Here is a 25,619-nt window from a genome sequence, read left to right on the forward strand (position 1 = left end):
AAATCCACGGACGATAAATTTGCAATCTTTACTTTTCGCTGATTTTTCTTTACGTGACCGTTTGGGAGTTTAGAATTCCTTTTCAACCAAACTGTATTGAGACGAATCAAACTTGGAACCTTGACTAGTGTTTCAATGAAAGAGAACCCTTTCACTATTATACCTTATTTGATACCCTTACTCTGGCGTTATACTATAATTGCCTTTTTTTTCCCCTCTTAATCCCACTATGATCTCCTTTTCTTTACCCTATCTCTCTTTATATCTTGTGTGTCGAGAACTACCGTAATGGCCTCGAGGGTCATGGTCCTTGGATGTTTGATATGTCAAGTATATTTCGCCTTGCCCTGCTCTATTCCAGCTTGTCTGGTCTGATCTAATCTAACCTGATGATCTGACAACATTGGTCTACGAGTACAATTACAACCAACTATATCATCACAGTGGCACTAACTAAACTTGGTACATCAAGATCCTCTTCTTCTTAATACAGCATACTTATCGCCCCAAAAGCAAGGTTGAGTAAAGTCCCAAACAACATGCCCATCTACAAGCGACAATGCAGTTTAAAACACCCAATTGTTTTCCATCAGATACACATAACCTTTTTTCTTTGTTCCAAAAGTCGAGAGATGGGACTCACCTGCATTCTCTTCCCGAAAATCAATGTTGGAACGGTCATCCCGCCTACGGCAAAGTTGGCAGCTACCCTCGCGCTCACTTGTCGACCAAGTTCATCGTTGGCATTGGCGTTGGCGTTGGCGTTGGCGTTGGCGTTGGCGTTTAGGTTGGGAGTGGAAGCAGCCTGCGACCTCCCGTTCGATTGATCCTCCCGTCGATCCTGATCTCGGGTTTGCTCGCCTTGTCGCAGATTTCCCCCTCTTGTACTATTCCTCCCACCTATCAGCCCATTCCGCTCCGTCCCCACTCTGAGCCCACCCTGTCCTCCACCGTCACCGCCGCCATCGCCGCCACCATCACCGCCATATCCACCACCAGCCAACTCTGCTTGCGCTTCCGCCTCGGCATCGAAGAAATTAGGTAACGATTCTCGAATGAAGAACCACCCCATTAACGGAAATAAGAACCCTACAAGTAAACCATGGAGGATGGACATGTAAACTCCTTCTGCTGAAGCTACATTCACGCCAAGGGGGATAGGCCAAGTTAGTCAATTTAATAAATTATCTAGATGGGAAATGTGACATACTGGTGGCTGTATCAGCAGAGAGATCACCTTCTATCCACTGTTCTTCCAGGGCTCTCGCGTGTTCATCATCTGTTCATCCCACATGATCAGCTCATGTATTTCATCTTGGGGGCTTGGTGTTGGAAAAAAAAAGCGAAAAGACTGACTGAGATCGCCCGTACCAACTTCATCGGGTACTTCCTCCCCTCGACCCTCGTAGAATTGACGTCGCATATGCGCAACATCATCGGCAGAGAATCCAGAATCGAGCAGCACATCGAATCCTCTCCGTCTAGGCATTGTCGGCTAGAAAAACAAGAAGACAGTCACACACACGCAGACGTCAGTTTATATACAAACTCGTCGACACAGATGCAAGAAGATAATGAGCCAAAGAACGTACTGCAGCCTCTGAAACCTCGGCCTTGATAGCCTCTTCTTTCCCACCAACGATACAATGAATCCAAATCATCTCCTTCCCCCCTTTTCCTCCTCTTTCTCCATCCTCCAACCCACCACGATGCCCCTTCACCTCTCTCACTACCCCTTCCACCGCCCCTTCCGCCTGTCGCCTTACACGTTCCTCCATAGCCTCTACCCAAGGCACTATCCTCACTCCGTCGCTCAACATCCGTCCCGAATGGATTAAGCGTAGGTTTCGCCCCTCGAGTTCGTCAGGGAGGGACGAGCGGATGTGGGATTTGAGTTGGGAGATGGATGTGGTGGGGGTGATTGAGAGGGGAAGGTTGGGACGAGGTGTGTTGGAGAAGATGATGGTGATCTGTCTGTTTCTATTTCTGTCTCCGTCGAGTTGGGGTTGGGGATGGGAACTACTAGGTAGATCGCGGTTCTTGGAGTCGGATGAAGATGGGTAAGCGTCCGGGTCGATGGCTCGGCCTTTCCCTTTATCCAGCTTCCCTCTTGGCTGGCTCCCACCCTCTTCCTCCTCTTCATCGTCGTCGTCGTCGCTGCCGTCGTCTAGATCTCCATTTGCATTCCCGCCGAATGGTTTCTGTCCTGGACCCGTGCCGCTAGAACCGGGAGAAAGAGAGGAGAGAGGGGCGGTATGTGTATCAGGAGAGGTGATGTACCGCCTCGCAAGTCGGGATGGGGTCGGGGTCGTGTTCGGGAGAGGGAGGAGTGGTTCGGACTCGTTGGGGCGGTCGGAGGACATGTTGAGCTGGGGAGAGAATGTTGTGAAAAGATATTCTGAACTTGTGGAGAAAAGAGTTGGTTGTATAATTGACGTAACAAGCGTGGGCCGACGGAGCAAAGGTCACGGATTCGACCGACCGACATGGTTTGCCGATGGAAAAGTGCGGCGCGTTCACTGTCGGCTGAGCGTTTTTTTATTCATTCACAAGTTACAGGCAATTCTGCCATGCGTATACCTATCCTAGCATTTCAAGGCCAGAGAAATAGAGACACATTGCATGCCACACAGCTCTACAAGGCCAGAAAAAAAAAGGCAAAAAATGTTCGTTCCATGAAACACATGAAGGGGAACAGCCGTACAAATGCGGATTTTGTTTTTCTCTCAAAAGTCTATAGGCAGAAAGGAGGTTGCGAGCGTTTTTGGGATAGAAAATGGATGTGAGCAGGAGATGAGGGATTGTACACAGTGACAAGTCTTGAACGGTATGGTGTAACAGTGGAAGGTACAGAAGAAATGGGACGTCTTGATAAAGTGAATGAGAGAGTGCCGGAATGAGCGAAAAGACGAGAAAACCAAAAAATAATGGGTAGCCGGGAGATTTGAGGAGATTTGATACGATTACTTGCGGTAGGTGCAGCAGGCGATGACGTATGGTAAGCAAGAAAGGGATGTGAGAGCGAATGCTACCCATACAAGATCTTTTTTATCTCGAGTTAGCACGCCCGTACCGCGAACAAGCAAGATAGAAAGAACATACAGATGGACGGGCCTGCAGTGACATAAATTCCGAGCTTATAGCCATGTTGGACCTTTACATTACCCAACCACGCATCCTTGGCAATGACCGCTGTCCAGAGGGCGGCACCCCTGATCATTCGAATTAGGGTGGGATGAATGTAGAAAGTAATATCAAGAAAACTCACAACATGAGCAAGAAGGCACCGACACCAGCGCATATGGAGGCGATGAAGAATGTAAGTCGGAGCTTGATAACACCAAAGATGAGAGCGAGGGCTGCAGCGCAAGAGCCGACCTGTACATATTTGTGTTAGCCCATCAACTGTGTTGACCTAACTGCATCTCCTGAAACGCATGCACAGCACCCCTATCAACGCGTTTCCGAACCACGGCTCGTAACTCTATTGGCACAGCCCGCTCTCCAGCCACCGCTCCTAGAAGACAGTTCCATGGACAACGGATCCGACACTCACAAAGATCAAGCCACTTCCTGCTTTACTCATCCCATGGTTATAAGAGTTGTCCTTAAAGGTCGAGGAAGGAATGATGTTCACAGTCTGAATCCTAAACTTGGATGGAACATCACCAATCATACCAGCAAGAGGCTCCATAGGGTAAGCAAAAGTGGAAGAATTGCAAACCCCCGAGCCATCCTTCTGGTAGCCACAAGCGTCTGAATAAATTTCAGGTCAGTTAGCTAGAAATGAGATTAAAAAAAAGAATCGACAAGGACGCACTGTACATGCCGTAGCGGTAATACTGCCTGAGACCCTTGAAAGCTCCCATATGGTCTGTGTTGTTGGTATCGTACAGGCCGCTTGCACTGGTGTTTGTGCCGCCTTGGAAACCGTTTCCATAGCTAAAAAGATCGAAACCCCACCATTAGCATCCTGACGCGTCGAACTATGGCCTTGGCAGGTGTAACCACCAGAAGATTTGGTCAAGGTTACAGTCATGAACATTATAGTCATGAACATTACGGTCATGAACATTCAACCGACTTACGCAGCGACGTTGACCTCGGCCATGTAGATGGACCTGACCAAAGCACCGGAGCTGACCTGACCAATGTGGGCGAAGATGAGGAGGATGACCGAGATGACTGAGAGGATAGTTGCGCCCGCTACACAGTGTTCGCCTCTCATGGTGATAGGATTGATGTGTTGGTCGGAAGTGTGTGGGAGGAGGAGGAGGACTAATGAATGAATGAATGCAAATATGGGAAAAGAATGTGGCACGATGAGACAATGGGATCTTGGAAGAGGATTTCTGGCTGTGCGCGCTTCTTTCTTCCTTCCTGCGCTGATCTTCACGCGTCCCCCGTAAGACCGGCATTCAGGCACAATCCACGTGGCATGTAAACAAATTCTTCTCATCTTGGGCTTCCCACCATCCCACTTCCGGTTTCCGACCCTGTCGTCCTTAAACCTTATTGGGATAGCGAACAAGACATGCAGACAACGAATGATATGAAGAGAGAGACAACTCCATCCATGATTACAAAATCCCAAAATCAAGAACACGTCTATAATTACTACTAATACATTGATACACCTATACATGATTCTTATCCGCAGCCCAGTTCCAGCCTAGCCCCACAAGGAGAAATCCGCAGGCACATCCAAAGAAAACCCATTCGTTCCCAATCCTCCCTCATCGTCCATCAAAAAGCTAAATATATCAAACCCATTCTGTTCATTATCCACATTCAGCATGGCTCCATTAGATCCTTCCCCAGCTGGTGCGAATGAACCCGCGGCAGCGGCAGCAGCTGTGTTGGCCAACGTCGACAAATTTGGACCGCTAGAAGGCGGGAATACGGACAAGTTGCTTTCCGGATGCAAATTCAGGTGAGCGGCCATACCAAACGTACCCATCACAGTACTAGGATCTGCAGTAGGCCCATTCCCATGGCCAGAAACTGACTGCGATGCAGGATACTCGCCAGCCAAGTGGAATGCCCTTGAGGGCATACTTGAGGGTGTAGAGTGGTGATACCCCCCAGCTTCGGCCTTGCGCTTGCCGCACAACTTGTTACTGGTATAGTCGGACGCCTTGTTATGCGAGGCCATGGGGTTTCGGAACAAGTTGTCGAGTAACGAAAGCTCGTACGGTAGAGCCACAGCAGGCAAAGGCGCAGGGAAAACGTTTGGAAGAGGGTCTTCTCGAGATGAGGAGATTGGCGCACCACGAAGCAAGGAACGGCGGTTGGGGGATGACGAGACTGTAGTATGAGGGGGATCAAGATCGGAGAGCTGTTTGAAGATCGCCTGAGACAAAGTACGCATAGTGTCGTGGCATGCAGCTGCCGAGGGCACTCGAGCTATGAGATACATGAGTTTGGAAGCAGACTCGTTGTCGATGTAAAACTTACGAGCAAGGAACTCGAGCACGCCGAGACACGATTCAATATCCATCATCGCGTCATCAATCGAAGGCACATCATGCCCTCCACCCATACTGTATAAATTGAAATAAGCGTACAGGAACGACAACCCTGCCATGAATGAAAAGTGACTCTGCTCCATGTCAGCGGTGCACTTTTAGATAGCGTCTTTCGAGAGTTACTTACGGTCATCCAGAGCCAACTGATTCGATTATTCAGCTGCATTCTCCTATAGATCCGGATGATATATCCCGAGCTCGTGAGTACCGTCGCGAGGGCTTTTCTTCCTGGTCGAGGACATCCAGGCGAAGGGCGGAATAATAACAAGCATGAGTCTGCTCACGTTAGTGAATAGAATCGTGCGCTTGCCATTAATCACTTACTGTGGAACGAGAGCTCAAACCCTTCTGTCGAAACAGTTCCTCTTGGCTCCGGAGCAGTCTTGAGCCAATGTTTCAGCCTGCCGTAACAATCATCAAACCATTCATCCGACGGTAATATTCCAGTTGACCCATGCACACCGTAAGTGTTGAAAAGAATTTCAGACTGGAGCTGACGAAGCTTGGTGGTATGGAGGAAAACAGCTTTGTAGGAACATGGTTCGCCAATGAGCGCGCCGTAATGCCCAGCGTGGATGTCGATATCGTGAAGATTGGATGGAAGCTTGGACCATGGTTAGCTGTATCCCCTCAACGATCGCTCGCAAGGTAACTTACAGGGACATTGATGAAACCATCGGGGATGCTAGGCGGTCTCCCCAAAGACTGTGACAACAGCCGGTCCATTTTGTATGTACACCAAAACAGCCTTCGTCGCATATCCAGTTCAAGCGCGTCGAGCTGATCGACCTGAACATTATGTTCGTTGTGGTATCCGAGATCGACACATGCTCGAGTGGCAAGGCCGACAAGGAACCAAATGGAGCCTTTATCGGGATTGAGAAGGGAATACCACACTAGAAGGAGAATAGCTTGGAGACTGACTGCAAAGTGATATTAGATGGGAGAAGAGAGATCATAAGACGAGAACATACCATAACTTTGTTCCTCGAAGACAGCATCAAGGTGTTTCAATGCTTCAGCGTGGAAAGCCTCGGAACATGCTCGCAATTCTTCTGGCGGGTCGACAAACCTCGAAGAAGCCATAGTACTCAACGCTAATATTTGTGAGAAGGAATCTTCAGTCGTGTGAAGCCTCACAAAGACTCACCGAGCACCATCATTACAACAAAGATGTCGCCTTCCTCCACATCCGTTCCTTCACGAATCTTCACCAACTGCTTGCCCAAAGTCGGAATATGGATGATAGGCCCCGTAACACCGACAAAATCGACATAGGCTGCAACAAGCCTTTCGACAGCTGGCTGAGGCGGCAAAGGTGGAATGGTCATTTTGCGTTTGGGTCTGCCGCCACTCGACACTGAAAGCGTAGCAGAAGCAGCAAGAGGTGATGCACTCGGGTGACGCTTATGGCCAGAAAGAGGCGTAAACGCCATGTCAGGCGAGGTACGAGGCTCTTCACGATCAATCCCTAAAATGGGCGAATCGACTCCACCATGGACAGACCCACGATCACTACTTGAGGCGTTGGAACCAGATGGGTTTAACGACCCGCCTCCGTTGGTTGCATGGCCCGTTCTGAGCGCAGCATCATGTACCAGTCTAGTAAGGGATGTTGCATGAAGACTCGCAGCTTGACCTGTAGGATGCGGCCTTGACGTAGACGCATGAGCAAGAGTCGACCGGGGTGAGTCGTTTGCGGGGGTGGATGAAAAGGGGAAATCCGAAAGTCGTCGTTGATGTTGAGAAGAATAGGACGAGGATCCAACAGGGATGGAAGAGTCATATGAAGAGTGTGGGGATCGATCATCGGGGAGGGATGGATCAATAGGGAAGTCAGAGCGATAGGCCGAAAGCGCCTGAGAGGCACTGGCAGCAATTCCTTTTTTCGTGCGACCAATGGGATCGTTTGAAGTGAGAGCAGCGACTTGGGCACGTAAGGAGGCGACTTCTTGTTCAAGCTGATGCAGATAGCTATTCTAGGATGTCAGTTCCAGTTCATCCTTGGATACAACCCATATAAAAGTTATAACCCACTTTCTTGAGATGTTTGTTTTGCTTATCGCGTCAAAGCCGATACATTCCACTTTGGCTCTCTCGCATGCACTACATGCTGGAAGCTTACCATCACATTTTTGCTTTCGTGATCTACATCGAGTACAACTGGAAATTGCTCTGGCAACCTTGTACGTGGATTGCCCGGAAGCATCCGTGGTCGTGTCTGTGGGTGTGGGCGGCTGTGATGGCCTCGAGCTGTTCGACTTCGGTTTGTGGGGGAGCGATGGAGGTTTCAAAGACTTTGGTGAGGTGGCTTCGTAGGGGCCGTAATTTTTTGCCTTGAACTGCTTTTCGGCTGGAGCCTTCATAATTTTTGCGATAATTCGAGATGGCTGAGAAGTGGATGTCGACGGAGTAATCGGGTCTCATCTGATAGGAGATGGGCGAAACATTCCCTCGGGCGACTCCGAAAACTTCCGTGCCTATAGTCCGTCCCATCTTTTCACGCCTATATTGGTATTCGCGCCTTCATTGAATAGTCTTTCTCTCGCATCTTCATACTGCATCGAAGACATTCAAATCGGACCTGACGAGCAAGTTTCTATAATCCGACACAACCCAGGATGAGCTCCCCAGAACCCCAAGGTGAACCCCAACCCGTCTCCGGATCCCCTTCGGAATTCCTTCGAAACATTGTTGGCAAGCGCGTTAAGGTTAGAATAGGAAGCGGGGTGGATTACACCGGTGAGCTTGTGCTGTTTGACGTTTCTTCCGTGAAGTAATGCTGACATGTGATCGATTAGGTCTTTTAACATGTTTAGATGGTTACATGAACGTCGCCCTTGAGCAAGCGGAGGAGTGGGCGGGAGAGGTGAAGACTGCCGCTTACGGTGATTGTTTCTTGCGAGGTAACAACGGTAAGTATTGTTCGATGGGAGATACCTCTCGTCGATGACATGATATGCGACTTATACTTACGATTGTTTAGTCCTCTACATCTCAGCACTGGAAGATTTATAGATGAATGAGAACTTTGCAGATAAGTTAGGCATGTATGTGTAATTACTATGATCAAAAGCGAATCGTTGGCACTTCCAGGAAGCCGTTTTTAGAACACACTTACTTACCAGAGAGGCTTGTTATATGTTAGATACTCACTAAAGGGAAGTCGCAGAATACTGCTTAGCATTGAATCGCTCGTAAAAGAGGCCATTATGGATCCCACGAACCAAATCAGGATAACGTTGTTAAAATCGACAGTTAAACGAACATGATCTACCCAAATAGCAGTAGGTCAACTACTTTTGGGCAGTTCTATGAGTTAACAACTGACATATCTGACAAGTGACGAGATAACTAACGGGCGATTAAGAACAATCAAACTGGTCATAAGTTGAAGCCAAAACAATTGTAAAAGAATATACTCTCTCCATCAAGCAAGGAATACCACATGACAACAAGAAGTATTACTTAAAACGCAGTCACGTATGGACACCTTATGCACTTGCTTGTTATTCTTTCGATGGAGATGCATTCTCCTTGCCCGCGTACTGCTCTCGTATCTTTTGTAGATGACAGCTATGTATCGCCTTGATCACAAAAAAAAAAAATACTGAAAAGCTGTCCGTGAAACAAGTCGGTCACAGAGAAGGAGAGTATAAAAAATGAAGCTCGGGAGGAAAAATTAATATGGTATGATGATGCTACAGGCTTCCAAAACTTCAGCTATGATAGACGGCCGAAATATAAGGAAGAATGATTCCGATCAATCTATGTACAATGAGATCGAAATGCGGGGGTAACATGCGCCCAGCTGATGGACAGCAGAGGCGAGAAGTCGTAATGGCACATGCAGGAAATATTCGAGGCGCATTATAGGGAGTTGTGATTATATATTGTCGCGGAGAAACTTTGGGTACAGTACGCTAAACTCGACTGCGTGCTGCAGTAGCGCGTTCAAGAGGATTGATGTTGGTAGCAGTGATACTTGGACCGCTACAAGGATTTGGACGCTTGGTTGCGGCATTTGACAGTCGCAAATTACGGGCTATCTGCCACTCAGGAAGTTGTCTGGCGACTGTTAATGGAATCAGTGACTAACTTCTAATGGACGACAAGATCTAGGAACTTACCCGTCACACGTAACTCCTTGCCCGTGAATTTGGCGTTGACAGATTTCAGATTGGCATCTTCACCCAATTTGATGTCCCACTGAGCGTGATCTGTACAACCCCAAAATAAGCATTTTGACTCGATTGCAGCTGTGGTTAACAACATACCGCCTTCATCCCATTGATCTGCCACAATATGAACTGTTCGATGTCCTCGAGTGGCAATGGTGATGTTGTCGATCCTGTGAGACGTAGTCAGCAATCGTTGCTGGCATAAGTGTATACCAACTTACGAAAAGCCTGGGAGCCAAACCATTATATCATACACACTTGGCGTACTCTTAATGGCAATCCTCCCTTCCGAGCCCTTGATCATCTCAATCCACTCATCCTCGGCACCTTCAAGCAGCTCCGGATCAAAATCATCCACGTTGATATCTGGGCGACTTTGACCAGAACCGAAGGAAAGTGCTCTACCAGAGTACGAGTTGGTAACAGCAGGTGGCTGAGCCCATCTCGGCGCTTGGGGTGGCGTAGAAATATTCCGACCAGAGCTTCTGCCGGAGGATGACGAGGCCGTGCTTGCAGCAGACGAGGCAGGGGGTGCAAGACCGGAGGACGAGGAGTTTCGCCTCCCGCTAGAGTAAAATGAAAGAGGGTAGCCCACGGGAGGTGAGATAGGTGCAGATATCTGACATCCAGAAGAGGGAGAATGAGCTCGAGTCCATTTGTCCTGGCTAGATGTAGAGGCCTGAGAACCTCTCGAAAAGCGCCTAGCTTCTGCATATGCGACTGCTGTAGATGGGGCCTGAGTTGCTGGTGGTCCGATCACGGGCGAACTAATATCAGATTGGGGTGGTTGAGATAGAGGTGGAATCTGGCTCAGAGAAGTAAAGCTTGGAAAAGAAGGGTCATGACGGGGGGCAGTTGGAGGAGTATCGAGACTGCGTAGTTGAGGAGCCATGAGTCAGCGATACCATACACAAACAATACATCAATTGATCGTCAAGCACAAAGGTTTGGTTTAGTCAAATATGCAGTGACTCATACGAAGACTCTTGCACCATGCACCACCATCCGCTGACTAAAGAAGCGATAGGTTGGAATCTCGTAGATCAAAGACGGACGCCAAAAATATTCCAAAGTGGAGCAGTGGCCTGATGGGAAGCCATCATTGACACTTGACATTCTTCAACAACGACCGTCAAAGCGGCACATATCACTCCATGGGCATGTAGTCACCCGGATGGCTACAAGTGCAATACGAAGGAAGAATCGAGTTGAAATGCAAAGAACATGACGATCAATTACTCACCTGGCATGCTTTTTCCTCCAACTATTCCCTCGTTTGAGTGATGAAGAGCGAGATACAGTTGGTGGCTGCTCGTTAAAACTGGGTCCGATACCAGTCATTGTTGATGGTTCCTCATAGACGTCGGTAATGTCGGACGCTGTAGACAAGGGCCACACCGGAGCACTGATCTCTGCTCGAGGAGTGCTTTCCCCCTTTGAATGCGCTGTGCTTGTCGTAGACCCAGAAGGAGAAGTGTTTGGGCTGTGGGAGTGGAAGACGGGTGGGAGTTGGTGGTCGTGTGGCTGGAGTTCAGGCGTCGTAAGATTCGGACCTGAAGAGGACGAAGACCGAGATGAGGAGGTTAAAAGTGTTTCGCTTGAAGAGCTGGGTGAACCATGCGGTGGCAGCTGGGAGCTAGCAGACATAGCTACCGACGAGGGAACATTGTAACTGCTGGATCCGTCCGGAGGCTCGCCCATGATGGATGCGTTGGCTGATAAAAGGCTGACAGCTTTGACGGTGGTTTGTTGATCGAGTGGAGCCAAGCTCCTGTGCAGTTCGTGATATATATGGGCTGGAGTTGTATGTTTATGGATGAAAGAGACGATAGCGGGTGGCAGGTGTGTGTTACAGTAGGAAGGAAGGAAGGAGAAGGACGAAAGATTGATCGTCTGCAAACACAGGGCCCACCAACGACTGCCAGCCCACAGAATTCTTACTCCTTCTTGCTCCTTCCTTGCCGCCACCGCCGGAAATGTTCAACCACTCACTGCTGTGGCTTCCTTCCTTAAAGTTACCCCCATTTAACTCGCATGAAACATGTAATTTTATTGGCCGACTGACATCATTTTGCCCTTAAATCAGGGCTGCAAGTACGCTTACAACGCATCCCCCATTCCAGGTTTTTTTTCCGCTTTCGCCATCTGCAGCAACCATACACAATTTTAAGCGACGAGTCCGAAGTCCGAAATGCTTATTATGCACCAGGGTTGAAAAGCAATTGGAAGGTTGGATGGAACAACTGTTTATGTTCTGACTCATCCAATATCCATTACTCGACCCTCCCATAATACCGCTCTCATTAGTCAGTCAAGTGTGACAAAATGACCATTCGACTTTGAGTTGCAGGCGAACTAACTTCGTATGGCATTATCCTCCTCCTTCTCTATCACTTGTTGTTTCATGGCAATTTATTATGTCCTCGCAGCAACTTTTTCTCAGCCAAGATAGCTGGCCACCATGTGAGACTGTCCTTAAAATTGGCTTTATAATTCGCAACAGACATTCTGTAGTAATCGATAAATATCGTCGTGTACACCAAGGTACCATAGCTACGTAATGTGATGCGGTCATGAAGGGACTGTCCATCGTCGGCAAGCCGGATGACTTATGAAGTTCCTCCTCCTGTTGCCAGCGTCGTCAGTCACCCATTAGTCAAATCATAATAATAGTTTGTTTCAAGCCCTCGTCGCAACAACGAAGGTCATCACGCAACAGCAGATGATCATACGCATTGTGTGCTGCGTGCTGTTATCAGACAAGGCCTCGTAAACTATCAAGCATCGTTGTCGACACTCTAGTATGAATTCTGTGAGCTGAGATAGGCGACACCTCCCTGTTAGTCATGTTACGTAGGGCTCAACGTAACACAACAAGCACGACAAGCGTTCTGCCCTACTATTAGTTTGAATCTTAAGGAATTATTATTAGTAGGGATCTACTAATACAGAAATGATGACGTGTAAGAGGTGTGCCTGGCTCTGTCAACATCCGCTTTCGTGTCGAGCAGAGCAAGGATTGGGTCGGTCGGTGACAAATGCTGATCAGCAGCAGTTCATGGATTCATTTACCAGCCGCATTTGACTTTAGTAACAAGCTACTACCTATAATCTTGAAATAGTTGCCCAGCATCATCAATTCCGCTGCAAGAAGAAGAGTAGCACTGAAGTCTCGTTCATTCATCCTCAAAACGAAAGAGCGCCACAATCCGACCCCACCTCAAGTTAAAAGACTATATCGATGACCGTTAAGATGAGTGGAGTTCCAGAGAATCAAACTGTATATACTAACTATAGATTCTATACATACGGTTAAGAGCTCCTCAAGGGGTCTCAACCCTTGATTTAGACCCAGAAACTACCACAGTAGAGGATCTCAAAGTGCTGATCTTCTCTAGCACTGAGATACCTCCGGATGAGCAGGATAGTAAGCAGTGACTTCCGAAATTGCAACTTTTATCCTTATTATTACCCTGTAGTTAAGTATGGTTATCCACCCAAGCCACTTCCATCAACGGCGGGGCCGTTGTCTTCCATCCCCATTGGCAAGGGAGAGCAGCTTATTGTCAGCTCTATACCATCGGGTGGCCCTTCAAAGAAGGTACCAGTTGTTGCCCAACCTTCAACAACTACTAGCTCAGCTCCTGCTGCTTCAAGGCCTACCAATGCGTCACCAGTTCTTGCTGCCCCCTTAGTGTCGAATGCTTCTCAAGGCGAAGGTGTAGAAAGCGGCGAGAGCGTTGCCGTACCGGGCAGAGACGCTGGATACCTGCAGCTGAGGGTTGTACCGGATGACAACTCTTGTCTTTTCAGTGCTATTGGTATTGTATTTGAGGGCGGTATCGAGGCAGCTCAGAGGCTGCGTATGGTGGTGGCCAACGCCATTAAGGATGACCCTTTTACATACTCCGAGGTTATGCTTGGGTAAGTGATCGGGATCGTATAAGTCAGGATAACTTTGAGCTAATGTGGATGTAAGCCAACCGATCGATCAGTATGTGAAGCGGATCCAAAAGCCGCAGACATGGGGAGGAGCTATCGGTATGTTTCTATACATTTCCTGTACAGATCTCATGCATGGCATTGTTGACGTTGTTCAGAACTCTCAATATTTGCCAAACAGTAAATCAAAAAAACCATTACATATCAGACTTTGCTTACCAAAAACCACAGCTACAAGACTGAAATTGCCTCGTTTGACGTAGCAACAGGGCGTTGCGATAGATTCGGCCAAGATGAATATGACACACGGTACGTTCGTGTAACTTGGGGTCCGTTCTGGTGGCTCATGGCGATCTGCTCATTTAGTTGCATTCTCGTCTACTCTGGTATTCGTGAGTCCTAATTGACCTTAGTCGCCTTGCCATCTCTGATTTTTTAACCCTCCACAGACTACGACGCCATCAGTCTATCACCTCTCCCTGTTTCCCCAGCTTCTTTCCACACCACAATATTCCCTGTAACTGATCAAATCATTCTTACTACTGCGGACAAGCTCGTCTCACAACTTCGAGCTAGGCATTATTATACCGACACTGCAAACTTTGATCTCAGGTGTGCGATATGCAAGAAGGGTCTGAGAGGAGAAAAAGGTGCGAGAGAACACGCCATGCAGACTGGTCGTGAGTTATCTCCTGTCAACTATTCGTGACCTCAAGCTAATTCCGCCAGATGTCGAGTTTGGCGAGTACTAAGGTTCCATCAATTATCCTTCCGGCACAATATATGAGCGTTATTCTGTCTTTTATGTAGTGTTAAACTACCATAATATCCATCTAATGAAGTATATCAAATCCGTCTGTAAAGAAAAAATAATAAATTTCTAGTATATCCAATTCAACGCCCATAATCCCAAGAGAATAACTGCAATCTTGACCGAGTTGTGCTTTTTCATCAGGTCTCCGAGGTTCTGAATCACACTCAATACTGTCTGATCCTTCCACCGTCTAGTCAGAGGGGCGTACCCTTCTACTGTTCGACCTGTCAAAGAAGCGGCGGTCGATGCCATCCACTAATGATCTGTTAGCCATGAGAACGCGTACTCAGAAAAGAAAAACTCACTGTAGGCCAGCTATCCCTTCGTTCCAAGGTCTCGTCCTCCATTGGGGTTAGTCCGCCAATATCTTTATCGGCCTGGTTCATCATCGGTATGCTCTCCGGAATACCGCCTTTCGCCCCGTCTTGTGGACCCACTACCACGGCTTGCATAGCACTTGCTGATGTGAGCGTCGGCGAGGTGGCTTGTCGGCCTGGACTCGTGCTTGAATTAGCGGAAGTCGCGGGGAGGGGTAAGGCCTTCTTTTTGCCCACTAGCCATTCAGTGATTTCGCCGGTAGCGCCAGAGACGCGGTAACTCAACCAGATGAAGCAGATGGTGGAAATCACAAGGTTCACAGGCCGCCATTGCGTACTGGGGACCGCGAGTAGGATAGCTTTCGTGTCGGATGCTAACCAGCCATGGAACTGGAGAATAAAAGTCTCGAGCGAACATTGGCCGATAAAGCAAAAGATTTTGCTGGTAGATGATCGTAAGACAGGAGATGCGTTTCGAAGGAAGACAAATGACATGATGGGTACAATGCAGACGACAGCGTGGTATTCGTTGTAGACAAACTTGCTTGCCAAGTGGAGTTCAAACCAGAAATACCAGATCATGCCGAGTACGCTCCCGACCAAAGTTGCTGTGCGCATGACAGGGAACCAAGGTCGGTCACTGATTTGGTGCTCGTTGAATTTGACGAACCCATAAGCACAGAGCATACCAACCCAGACGATGAATAAGTCGAGAGTGACTCGGAAAGACCATTCTTTGGCTGACCACTGAATGTTGAAGACTGTGTTCAGAACCTTGAAGACATCCTCCATAAGCCAGGGAAAGTGCATGAAAAGGGTGACCAGTCCAGCACAAGTAAAAAGCTTGGTCAAGAGGAAAGCTGGGCGATCGTTGTATTTGGAGCCGATAGCCATAGTCGCATAAATGATGAGGTACCACCAGCTGACAAGAGGAGCGAAGTAATAGAAGGCGTAGTCGGTGTTCATGGTGTAGGGAAGGACTACAGAGAGCAAGTTGAGACGAACAAGTACCATGACAACTCGCTGAAAGCCAAAGTCGGCTTTTTTGTAATCTACAGGTCGTCAGAAAGAACTCGAAACATTATTAGAGGGGCTTACAAAAGAAGAAGTGACCATCTATGCGACCACGTTAGAACTTGTAACAGACAGAATGATACGTTACTCACATCCAGTCATGAAAAGATAGGAGGCAACCAAGACCCGGATAGGGTTATAAATCCCAGAAATTTTGGAAGCTCCGAAGAAATGATAGATCAAGATTGCAACTGCCAATCGTCAGGTTTCGCAAAATGCATTTAGAATTACCCACTTTGCATCCATCCCTTCCATTCATCGGTAATGTCCCTATTCAAAAAACCCAGGTCCTTTCCGCTGTTCTTGATGGTGAGAAGTCCGGCCACAAAGGCTGCCAAGGTGATCATCCCGAAGATGACGGCGTCATAATCCTTTTGCTCCTTCTGAAAGACATGGGTCCTGTCGGCGAGGAAGAGATAGCCCATAGCCAAACCAAAGGTGCTAAGGGCAGGAGCGATGGAGGTGGCAGGAAGGTAGTCGAGGATAGGGGAATTGGGTGCTACGCGGCAGTTAAGCGAGATGTGATGACAAGGAATGGATATACTTACGCAAGCGAGGGGTAATGAAGGTTCCGAGAGGAGCCCAAAGGATGAGAACAGCTAAGATAAGGCCCTGTATAGGGGTCACCCAGTCGTACCTCTTGCAACATGTCCCCGTTGCCCCTTCATGGCGCATGACATCGTTACACCTCCAACTTAGTAACAGCTCTGCTTGTTTGTTCATAATCTTATCGGAGAAATGCAAGCCGTCTTCGGTCTCATCGTCCACCAGTAGCTGATTGAGAACTGAGGGGATCACGACTGGTGGTGGGTCGGGATGAGTGAGGCGGGCGTAAAGATCGGCGTTCATAGCTTCAACATCGGTGTGGAAGATGGTTTCTGCACGAGATGGGGAAAGCTTCTCGCGTACAGGAGTAGAAATAGGGAGAAAGACAATGGCATCGGATATCGAAAAGTCGGTTGGTCGATGGCTGATCGACGATGCTCTGGAAAAGAGAGACCTTGCCTCGACCTCACGAGAGTGGTCGACAAATTTGGGAGGTTGGTTGGGCAAGAGGCCGGGCAGAGTTATTCCAGGCCCGAGAAGCATATTGTCCCAAGGGTTGATCAAAGCCGTTTGAGGTGAGCCTTGATTCTTCTTGACGAGCTCGAAAGTGTCGTAGATCATAGCTCCCCACGAGGCTAAGCCACCTGATGACGGGTTGCGAAGGTACCAAAGACCAGAGCCCATGACGAGCAACGAAGAGGGGACAGAGCTTTGGCCTGAGAGAAGTCCGATGGTCTTTGAAGAGTTAAGGTAAGGGTCCCTAGAGCATGATAAGCAAGACCGCCCATGCGGTTAATGTGTCCATCCACTCACCACCAAAATTCAAGTTCGAGCGAAGGGCCCCCTAACGGGTCGCTCACAAGTAACGACCTATCGGTGTGTTTCTCGCCCTCCAATTCCCATGCTTTAGACGTCTTGCCGACCTTTCGAGCAGCGGCAAAGTACAACTGCCTGACTGTTGAGTCCCCTACAAACAAGGCTGTACGTTTGTCGTAATATGAGGAGTGGAGTGCTTGGTGAGTGTTTACGGTGGGTGATGCAAGGCATTTTTGCCATGATTGAGCTGATAGGGGTAGTTGGAAGCAGCCTACAGATATAAGTCAGAAGGTATGGCAAATGAAAAGAAGCAAGCAACACACCTTCGGGTTGCCAATTTGTCCACGTCCCAGGATCTAACCATTTACCGGTATTCAACAGGGCTGAGCAGTGGTATGAATCTGGTAATTCTGGCACATCATCAGCATATAGTACCATGGTTCCTCAGTACAACCTACCAAGGAACGCCCAACGCAGAATGTTTCCCAGAACGACGGCAGCGACGAGAGTGGCACAGGCGTAGGTATACCAGAGGGGGTTGAGCTTTGCGGCCGAGGCCTGTGACCTAGGTTTGCTGGAGTTGGGCATTTTGGACCTCTGCCCTCCTTGGTTATGAACTGCCCAATGGCTGCAGGATGAGTACAAGTTGACAAGAAGAGAGAAAGGGAGAGCAGATCGTCCTTGGACGCATTCCGGACACATGGGGGGATCGCGTAGACATGCGTTTTAAGGTTCAGTCTTTACGTAATACGTCGCGTCAGTGCCCTCCTCCACCTGCGCGTCGAGATCCAAAGTCCAGTCATCCAACGGACAGACCTTCGACGTCTTCGATACTTGCTTCGATATTACCACGACAGCTCTTGTCACGAGCACCCATGCTCAGCATAGCTCATGTCCCCTAACCACTCTTCGACGTCGAGCAGGAGGAGGGCTGCTGTTCCGGCAACCCAAGCGGATCCTAGTTTCCAAAATACCGAAGAAGTGCCATCCCTGACCCCCCGTCACCCGGCAAGATCTTCTTCTCGCAGATCTGCACGCCGAGGGCTTAGTCCTTCCCAGAAGATTCCGTCCTCATCACCATCTCGGAGACGACGGACCCGATCTGGAAGGAGGAGAGGAAGGGATGATGAAGAAGTGAGCGATGTTGTGCCACCGAGTGACGACGATGAGTACGAGGAATGGAGAGACAGGAGGGCGGCCGATCCGGTGATGACCAGCCATGGATTATCCCGCCCGATCGACTACTCAAGTTCCCATTTAGCGATGGACAAGGAGACGCGCGAGGCGGGCGCAACAGGCATTCGTCCTAAAAAGCCGGATAAGTCAATTGACAATGTGAGAAAGAAATCTTCGCCTTTTGAATCGTTCATTACTGATCCAGCTCAGCGTCCCCCAATTGGACTCTCCATAAATGCTAATTTCGACATGCATTATGCCAACCTCTTTTCGCCGGCACCTTCATCAACCGTCGATCCGACAAGTTCGCCGGAATCCTCCTCCAGCGCAGCAACAACCCCTACTCGGCGTCTCACTTTCTCGGAAGAGGACCCAGATTTCCCTTTATACGATGGGGACCAGGAATTGCATTCTTCATCCATCGCCGAAAGAGGGTCTCTACCTCCCTTAATAGAGCCGTGGGACGGAAAAGACGACGAACTAGACTTTTTGGCTTTTTCGCCGCCAAAGAATACAGACCTTAAAATACCCTCTCAGCCTGTAAACACCTCGTCGCCGACACTAGATGATAATGATAGCCAGGAAATAAATAAATCGTCAAATGAAATTGGAAGTCACCAGGTTGGAAAAGGAATTCTGAAAGATGTCTTCAACCATGATCTTCACCGACCTCTGCGGGAATCTTCTCCTCAGCGTCTTCAGCGACGATCCTTAACCCCTGAAACGTTACCTCTTCTGGATTCCGACGAAACTACAATAGAGGGGTCGGAACTGCATTATCGGTCGCCAACGCCTAAAAATTTACCGATCAGCAGAGACCCTCTCGAAGAGACAGGGATGGAGGCATCTCAGTTGCATTTGCGACCCCCAACTCCTGAGACAGTACCGCTTCACAGAAATGATGCCGATGAGACAATGATGGGGGAAATGGGATACCTCGTCCATTCGCCCACTCCTGAGACCTTACCGGTGGAAAGAGATGACTTCGATGAAACTGTGGCGTCAGTTTTGTCGAGGAGAATATCACCCCTTCCTTCACCGACGCAAGCGCGGAAACAAACTCATAGTCCTGTGACTGGCGGTCTAATAGTCTCTCCCAGGGGTGACCTGCCTTTATCTGAGCCTTCTCAGAAGGCCTCGAATTCTCGCTCACCTGCACAAACCATTGGTGCTAAACAAGACCAGTCAGTGACCCCTCGCCCTGCTACAAGTCCACATCCTACCCTGAGCAGCTTTACTAAGAATGTGCCCTTGAATGGTTTACCCGACCCAACGCTTGGTCTTAACCAACCACCCCACCAACAAGACATGTCAGGTTCTTTCCCACCCAAATTGTTTGCTTCTTCCCATAATCCTTCTCTTCAGCCGCAGTCACCTAAACCACAAGCTCTTGCATCGCCGCCTCAGATTTCTTGGTCCCCAGCATTCATCGATATGCCTTCTCCATCCCCACCACGGCAATCTTATACTCCTATGGCTGATGACCCCTCCCCTGCTCCAACTAGCACTCTTTCTTCGCTCCCTGTTTCGCTTTCTCGCAACGATGAATTCCAGCAGCAATCAGAACAACCAACTCCTCGCCCAGCACCTCGTGATTCTTCTCCTGCAGCCGACTTGTCTGCCTTTTTCGCTGCACTTGAAGCTCCCGCCCCGCCTCGAGCGCCCACTCCTCTTCCAACTGCTCCCGCTGATCCAGCCCTCGAACATTTTCGCACCACTCGTACGTTTCGTACTCGTACTGTTGTACAACTACAGCCGTACACGAAAGAACGTCAAATTTACGAAGCGCAATTGCGCAAGGGTGGTATCCAAGCCAAAAATAAAAGGCCAGCCCATAGGGCCAAGGACGTCAGCCAGGAAGATGATGATGCTGCAATCGTTAGTCAAAGCTCAGAGGCCAGTGTCTCAGAGTCATCCGAGGCGGAGGGTGCTCCAGCAAACGACGAGGGGGAAAGGATTGTGATTGGAGGCTCAGCGGATCGACCACCAAGGGCTCGAACGCCGTTACCGCTGGTTGATGCCGACTTCGATGAGTACATATTAGCTCACGGTATTGCGCCAGACCCGGAAGACATGGATGAGAAGACAAGGAAGCAACTTCAGAAGATTGCGAGAATGCGGGTCAGGAAAGAGAAGGAGGAAAAAAGGAAGGCCAGGAGAGAAGAAAGAGAACGGAAGAGATTTGAGAGGGTCGTCAGAGATATAGCAGAAGGAGACGAACGAGAGAAAAGAAGACAAGAGAAAGAGAAGGAAAGGGAACTGCAGCAGGCGAGAGCTAGGGAAAGGGAGGAGCGGAGACAGCGAAAGGTAGGTTTCAAACATATCACTTGGTGCATAATAATGAATTACTGGCCAGGCGGCACTAGAAGCAGTGAGAGCAGAGAGGCGAGCCCAAATCAGGCAGCAGCAGCCAGAACCTGAAGGAAATGACTCACAGGCTGATCGTGAACTTGATGAGTTCTTGAATGGGTTACGAGGTGATGTTGAGCCTGAGGATGAGTCTGGAAGTGAACGGGCCAGAGAATCTGAAATTCAGAAAATAAGAGAAAGAAGGGCCCAAAGAGTAAGAGAGAGAGAAAGTCAAAGGGTCACAGAGGATGATGAATTTGGACGATTTTGGGAAAACCAAAATAAGAGTCCTGAGGTAGAGGAGAGCTTCGCAGATAGAGTGAGCTCCTGTCTCGGCATTCTAGATTGCTGTTAATGACGCGTGAATCAACAGAGACCAAGGCTCGCACGTAAGGGTCGCCCAAATCGCAAACGTACTCCAGGGGGTACCAGAACTTATGCCAGCACAAAAGATCGTCGTAGAAGCCACACTATCCCCTCCTCTGATTCTGAATCGATCGTGCCCCTTTCAACCCCGCCCCACGCGGACTTACCTACTCAACCTGCGCTTCCTGCATCTGAATCTCGCCAGCGTTCAGTGTCTTACCACTCAGCCCAATACCAGCATTTTCCTGAAGAAGGATTTGGACAACATGCCGAGTATGATGACTTTGGCTACGAGTCCCCTGGAGTGGTGTACTCTCCTCTACCAGAGCACTTTAGAGACTCTCTTGATGTTGACGATCTCATCGGTCCTGCGCGTACTCGGTCCTCTGTTCCGCCAACGTCTGGGGCTAATCCTCACCCATCTGGGGAAGATGTCTCAAACGATGGTGCCGACTCAAGCAACTCCTCCTCAGATGAGGCTATGCGTCGTGATCCTCGACGCAGAATTGCAGAAAGAATGATGCCCGCAGCAATGCTTCGACGTCTTGAAGCGGAGGCTGCGCAAAAGGAAAAGGATAGAGCGGAGCGTAAGAGAAGAGAGCGACGCGAAAAGGAGGCAAGGACCAGCAGAGGTGTTACTTCTCCATTACGACCTGGGCAGGCTGTCGTACGACGAGGAGAGGGTCAGAATATGACAGCTGACATGGCCGGATTGTTCTCGGAATCGGACAGTGAAAACGATATCCAGGTCGTTGAGAGGGCAGCAAGTGGTAAAGAAGATCACCCAATTATGGTTGATGACGAGAGCGACTCATCTGAAGCGGTCGAGGACAATGCCGGAGAGTCTCTAGCCAGGTTGCATCGTGGAGATTTTGAAGGCATAGTGGCTGGTCGACGACGTGAGCACGTTCGTGCAGGTAGACAGAAACAAGGCCGAAGAACCGGCCAACGTTCAAAGGCCACAAGAAGGCCCGTCTTGAGACTTGCCATGCGTAATGCTGCCGGAGGTAATAGATCTCATAGTGCAGGGAATGTAGCAACTAGGCAGACTCGTCTAAACTTCCCTGCTGCCGGTGATTCCTCACGACAGTCTTCCAACAAGAAGCGCAAGCGACGAGCTAATCCTCGAGCCAACGTTCAACGTCCGGCCATCCAGCTGGACGACGATGTCATTTTCGCCGCTGATGACTTCGACTTTGACACAGAAGATGAAGAACCTGCCCCCCCAGCTCATCCCTTTCGACCAAGGCAGTTTGAGGGAGTCAAGTCGGCCAAGCCTGTCTCCACCTCTGTTGCGAATGCTCTGGATGCCGGTGTCGGTAAAGCGCGGTCGTGGGCCAATTTTGACCGATTTCCTATCGACTTTGATATCAGTCCCCTGCCATCTGGTCTGTACTGCAACCCGCATAGTATTCCGGGGAGCGGAAAACTCAACAAGCTGGTTATGTCTCTGCGTTATCCCGAATCATATCGAGTGGCAATGCCTCCGATGGTCAGCGAATATGACATTGAATTAACTCAATACATGTCACCCCTCGCCATCCAAGAGGTGGTTGGAATCGTATTTTCTGCAAGTCACCAACGACTCCTGACCATTGCAAACACATCCAATCATAGCGGAGAGCTTTCACTCGCCCCCCTTGAGTTCTTCGGGACGTACATTGCTGCACACGAAGATGGACAGGAGCTGTTTGCGCTGCGGGCTGCGACTCAAAAAGCGGTTGAAGATTTAAGTACTCGACTTGACGCTGTTGAGACTAGTCAAATTACGAATCAAGTCGGGCGAGATGCGCTGCTTAAGCTTCGATGGGGGCTATTGGAGTTGGCTTGCCGTCTTCAAGCTAATCCTCTCCAGGGCCAAGCGAACGCAACGCTAGTTCAACATTGTGTCTTTGCTTTGCTTAAGCAACTACTCTCAGTGGGCTTCGATAGAACTATTCGGCCCCTCAAGTCCATCATGCGTGGCGAATCAGAATCTCCGGAAATAACTGATATGTCCATTACCCTATGGATAGCCGTCCTTCACACTGCTTCAGCCTGGGATGTCCATTCTCGGCAACCTGATGGGACAACATTCCTCTTCCAATTTGACCGCGCTATCAACGCAGTATTTCACCTTGATCAAACTGGCCCCATTGCAGCCGAACGTATATGGTACCTAGTTTTCGGCCTATGTGCGCTCTCGCAGTTCAATGATCTTGGTCAGATAAGTCAGACGTTCAGTGCTGTCCCTCGCTGGACGCTCGTTCGCAGAGCTGTGTCCATGATCAAAGTTGCTTTCAATGAAGAAGCGGAAAAGAGAGCTCAACCTGAGACCCTTCGAGGGAGGGATCGATATATCAAAACTATGATGGCAAGATGTGTCAGACTGTCATCTGTGTGGAAATGGTTTTTCGATAGGCAAAGCTTTTCCGTTGCTACACGGAACCTGGGTGTTATCTTTAAAGACCGACAATATCGTAACCTTCCCTCCGAAGCCCCTGTCGATTATCCCCACTTCATCACACAATTCAACATGTCTCTAACGGCCGCGGAAGACACTAAGAGGGAGACTGCTTTTGAACTGTATCTTCGCCTGGTCTGTGTGGCTGCATCCGACATTATATCTTCCGCTGAATCTTTGGATGAGGCCCATCAAGCTGAGAAGGACGTTCAACGGCTGATCATGTCTATCATCCCTGTTAGTGCGGTCAAGTTCAATCGCATACTCCCGCCTTCGGCGCGTGAACTAGCCCAGCTTATCAACCGATACTCGATCATGATTGCGGCTTGTTATTTTTCACCCTCCTTACTCACTTATCTCATTGCAAACTCAAAGAAATGGTCTGTGTTCCAGTTAGCCGATTTTGACTCCCGCCAAATCTGCATTCGCGGATTGATGTATCTAGCAGTTGCTTGCAGACATCATGATCAATCCCTTGAACCGGTTGTTGGAAGGCTGGGGGAGATTTTAGGAGTATTACAAGGTGAATTGGAGGCAAGCCTAAGAGGCCCGGTCCCAGCGCAAGCAGCTACCAAGTTCGAAATTGAACGAACAATGGTGTTGGTAGTGACGTGTTTCAGACAAATGATTGAACACCATTCATTTGATGTCGAAGAACAAGCTAAGCCAGCCTATCCCGACCCATCTCTTCTGCACGAGAGTAAGTACGTTCCGCCCTTTAGATAAACGAAAACTTATCCATTGTGATCAGGCTGGACTATCCGAATCTTTGACTTGGATTTGTCACAAGACCTTAAATGTGGTGTGGAAGTTGTGGCCACAATCCAGTCCTACCTTGATGCCCGAGCGTTGGCTCTACCCCAGCTGGCGCAACGACGTCGAAAAGCTAAAGAGTCATATAACGGCGGAAGCATAGATGAATACAGCTCCATGGGTATTGACTTTACAAGGGCGGAAGTATTAGCACTAGGAGGAGACGATATAGAGGCAGACCCGGTGGATGATCTCGATAATTCCCTTGCAGAGGTGAGTACCATGGGGGATCCGGTGGCGAGTGTTAACATCAAGCAGATCATTGATCATGTAATCTCACCAAGGATTTATCGACTTCTGTCTGATATGCTCCCTCCTGTCCCCTCTAAAGGGGCAGCTGGTTCGACCGCGCCTGAGGAAGAGAAGCAGTTGTTCATCAACAGGCTAACAAAATGCTGGTCCGATTGTGCTGCAGTCTTAGTCATAGAACATCAGAGACTTGTACGCACGTACTCAGATGTCTCGATTTGCGCTAATGATATCTCTTAGGATTGGACAACCTTCATTTCGCCTTTTGGGAGACAGTCTTGGGCCAGGCTAGGAAATGAAAAAGGCCGAATACAAGTAGGCTTGCATTTCATGCTCAACGTCGCCAATCTCGATCCTGGATCTTTCGACGTAAGTTTAATCGGTTTACTTGCAGAGATACATATTCACCGTTTAATATCTAGTCATACTCGGAAGACTACATTGCCCTTCTTTTCCAAAGTATAGGTACTGATAAACTCACCATCGAGCATAAATACCTTTCCACTCTCGTCGCCTTGCCGGATGCGGCCATGAATCCAATCTTGTCAAAACTCTCCTACATGCAAGCAGTCAGGAGAGGTCTCGATCGAAATGGTTTTATGGAGCTACGTCAAGAGGTCCTACAAGGTGGGGTTATTGTATCAATATTTTGTGCAAAGATGCTGAGCCATTTTGACAGTAATATTCAAGAGTCTGGCCGAGCTTTTGCAGGCAACAGAAACGGCAGCTTCGACCAAATCATTTATTTATCGTTGTATTAATCTATTCGTATCTTCCCTTGTTTCATATGACAAGGTACGTTATTTAGTGCTTTCATTCATAATAATTATACTGACGATCTGCAGTCAATTAATTCAAATAGAGTGTTGCATAAACAATCATATCACGCATTCCTTGATACCACAGTCACAGACATGCGACGCCTTCTGGGCGATTTCGTCACACCATCGTCTGTACCAGGCCTCAAATACTTTCAACAATAAAATAAAATATCAATCATTCTGT

The 25,619-nt window shown here is 48.8% G+C and overlaps 8 protein-coding genes across 8 annotated transcripts; 3 read left to right on the top strand and 5 right to left on the bottom strand.

Moving 5' to 3' along the window:
- Positions 1-484: 484 nt before the first annotated feature.
- CNBN1430 (hypothetical protein) lies at positions 485-2,363 on the bottom strand (the record flags this gene model as incomplete). Its single annotated transcript, XM_766870.1, has 5 exons — positions 485-547; positions 644-1,137; positions 1,211-1,279; positions 1,357-1,495; positions 1,593-2,363. The coding sequence occupies 5 exons, from the start codon at positions 2,361-2,363 to the stop codon at positions 485-487; spliced, it is 1,536 nt and encodes a 511-aa protein (XP_771963.1).
- Positions 2,364-2,963: 600 nt separating this feature from the next.
- CNBN1440 (hypothetical protein) lies at positions 2,964-4,228 on the bottom strand (the record flags this gene model as incomplete). The annotated part of the gene is made up of 6 exons (XM_766871.1): positions 2,964-3,043; positions 3,103-3,212; positions 3,272-3,378; positions 3,557-3,756; positions 3,821-3,942; positions 4,089-4,228. 6 exons carry the CDS (start codon positions 4,226-4,228, stop codon positions 2,964-2,966), a joined length of 759 nt encoding a protein of 252 aa, XP_771964.1.
- A 444-nt stretch (positions 4,229-4,672) lies between these two features.
- On the bottom strand, positions 4,673-7,894 carry CNBN1450 (hypothetical protein; the record flags this gene model as incomplete). The annotated part of the gene is made up of 8 exons (XM_766872.1): positions 4,673-5,406; positions 5,458-5,602; positions 5,656-5,804; positions 5,853-6,132; positions 6,186-6,451; positions 6,503-6,625; positions 6,679-7,502; positions 7,566-7,894. 8 exons carry the CDS (start codon positions 7,892-7,894, stop codon positions 4,673-4,675), a joined length of 2,850 nt encoding a protein of 949 aa, XP_771965.1.
- Positions 7,895-8,149: 255 nt separating this feature from the next.
- Positions 8,150-8,546, top strand: CNBN1460 (hypothetical protein; the record flags this gene model as incomplete). The annotated part of the gene is made up of 3 exons (XM_766873.1): positions 8,150-8,270; positions 8,330-8,443; positions 8,515-8,546. 3 exons carry the CDS (start codon positions 8,150-8,152, stop codon positions 8,544-8,546), a joined length of 267 nt encoding a protein of 88 aa, XP_771966.1.
- A 905-nt stretch (positions 8,547-9,451) lies between these two features.
- Positions 9,452-11,410, bottom strand: CNBN1470 (hypothetical protein; the record flags this gene model as incomplete). Its single annotated transcript, XM_766874.1, has 5 exons — positions 9,452-9,603; positions 9,659-9,748; positions 9,806-9,879; positions 9,931-10,581; positions 10,953-11,410. 5 exons carry the CDS (start codon positions 11,408-11,410, stop codon positions 9,452-9,454), a joined length of 1,425 nt encoding a protein of 474 aa, XP_771967.1.
- Positions 11,411-13,124: 1,714 nt separating this feature from the next.
- Positions 13,125-14,403, top strand: CNBN1480 (hypothetical protein; the record flags this gene model as incomplete). The annotated part of the gene is made up of 7 exons (XM_766875.1): positions 13,125-13,633; positions 13,689-13,750; positions 13,810-13,831; positions 13,883-13,960; positions 14,018-14,043; positions 14,101-14,331; positions 14,381-14,403. 7 exons carry the CDS (start codon positions 13,125-13,127, stop codon positions 14,401-14,403), a joined length of 951 nt encoding a protein of 316 aa, XP_771968.1.
- Positions 14,404-14,531: 128 nt separating this feature from the next.
- On the bottom strand, positions 14,532-17,806 carry CNBN1490 (hypothetical protein; the record flags this gene model as incomplete). The annotated part of the gene is made up of 9 exons (XM_766876.1): positions 14,532-14,720; positions 14,771-15,834; positions 15,881-15,898; positions 15,949-16,047; positions 16,092-16,355; positions 16,405-17,162; positions 17,216-17,489; positions 17,542-17,628; positions 17,677-17,806. 9 exons carry the CDS (start codon positions 17,804-17,806, stop codon positions 14,532-14,534), a joined length of 2,883 nt encoding a protein of 960 aa, XP_771969.1.
- A 303-nt stretch (positions 17,807-18,109) lies between these two features.
- On the top strand, positions 18,110-25,597 carry CNBN1500 (hypothetical protein; the record flags this gene model as incomplete). The annotated part of the gene is made up of 9 exons (XM_766877.1): positions 18,110-20,701; positions 20,751-21,062; positions 21,117-24,252; positions 24,304-24,578; positions 24,624-24,806; positions 24,855-24,983; positions 25,037-25,241; positions 25,294-25,409; positions 25,460-25,597. The coding sequence occupies 9 exons, from the start codon at positions 18,110-18,112 to the stop codon at positions 25,595-25,597; spliced, it is 7,086 nt and encodes a 2,361-aa protein (XP_771970.1).
- Positions 25,598-25,619: the final 22 nt, after the last annotated feature.

This window comes from Cryptococcus neoformans, chromosome 14 (genome assembly GCF_000149385.1).
Source record: "Cryptococcus neoformans var. neoformans B-3501A chromosome 14, whole genome shotgun sequence".
Lineage (NCBI taxonomy): Eukaryota > Fungi > Basidiomycota > Tremellomycetes > Tremellales > Cryptococcaceae > Cryptococcus > Cryptococcus deneoformans.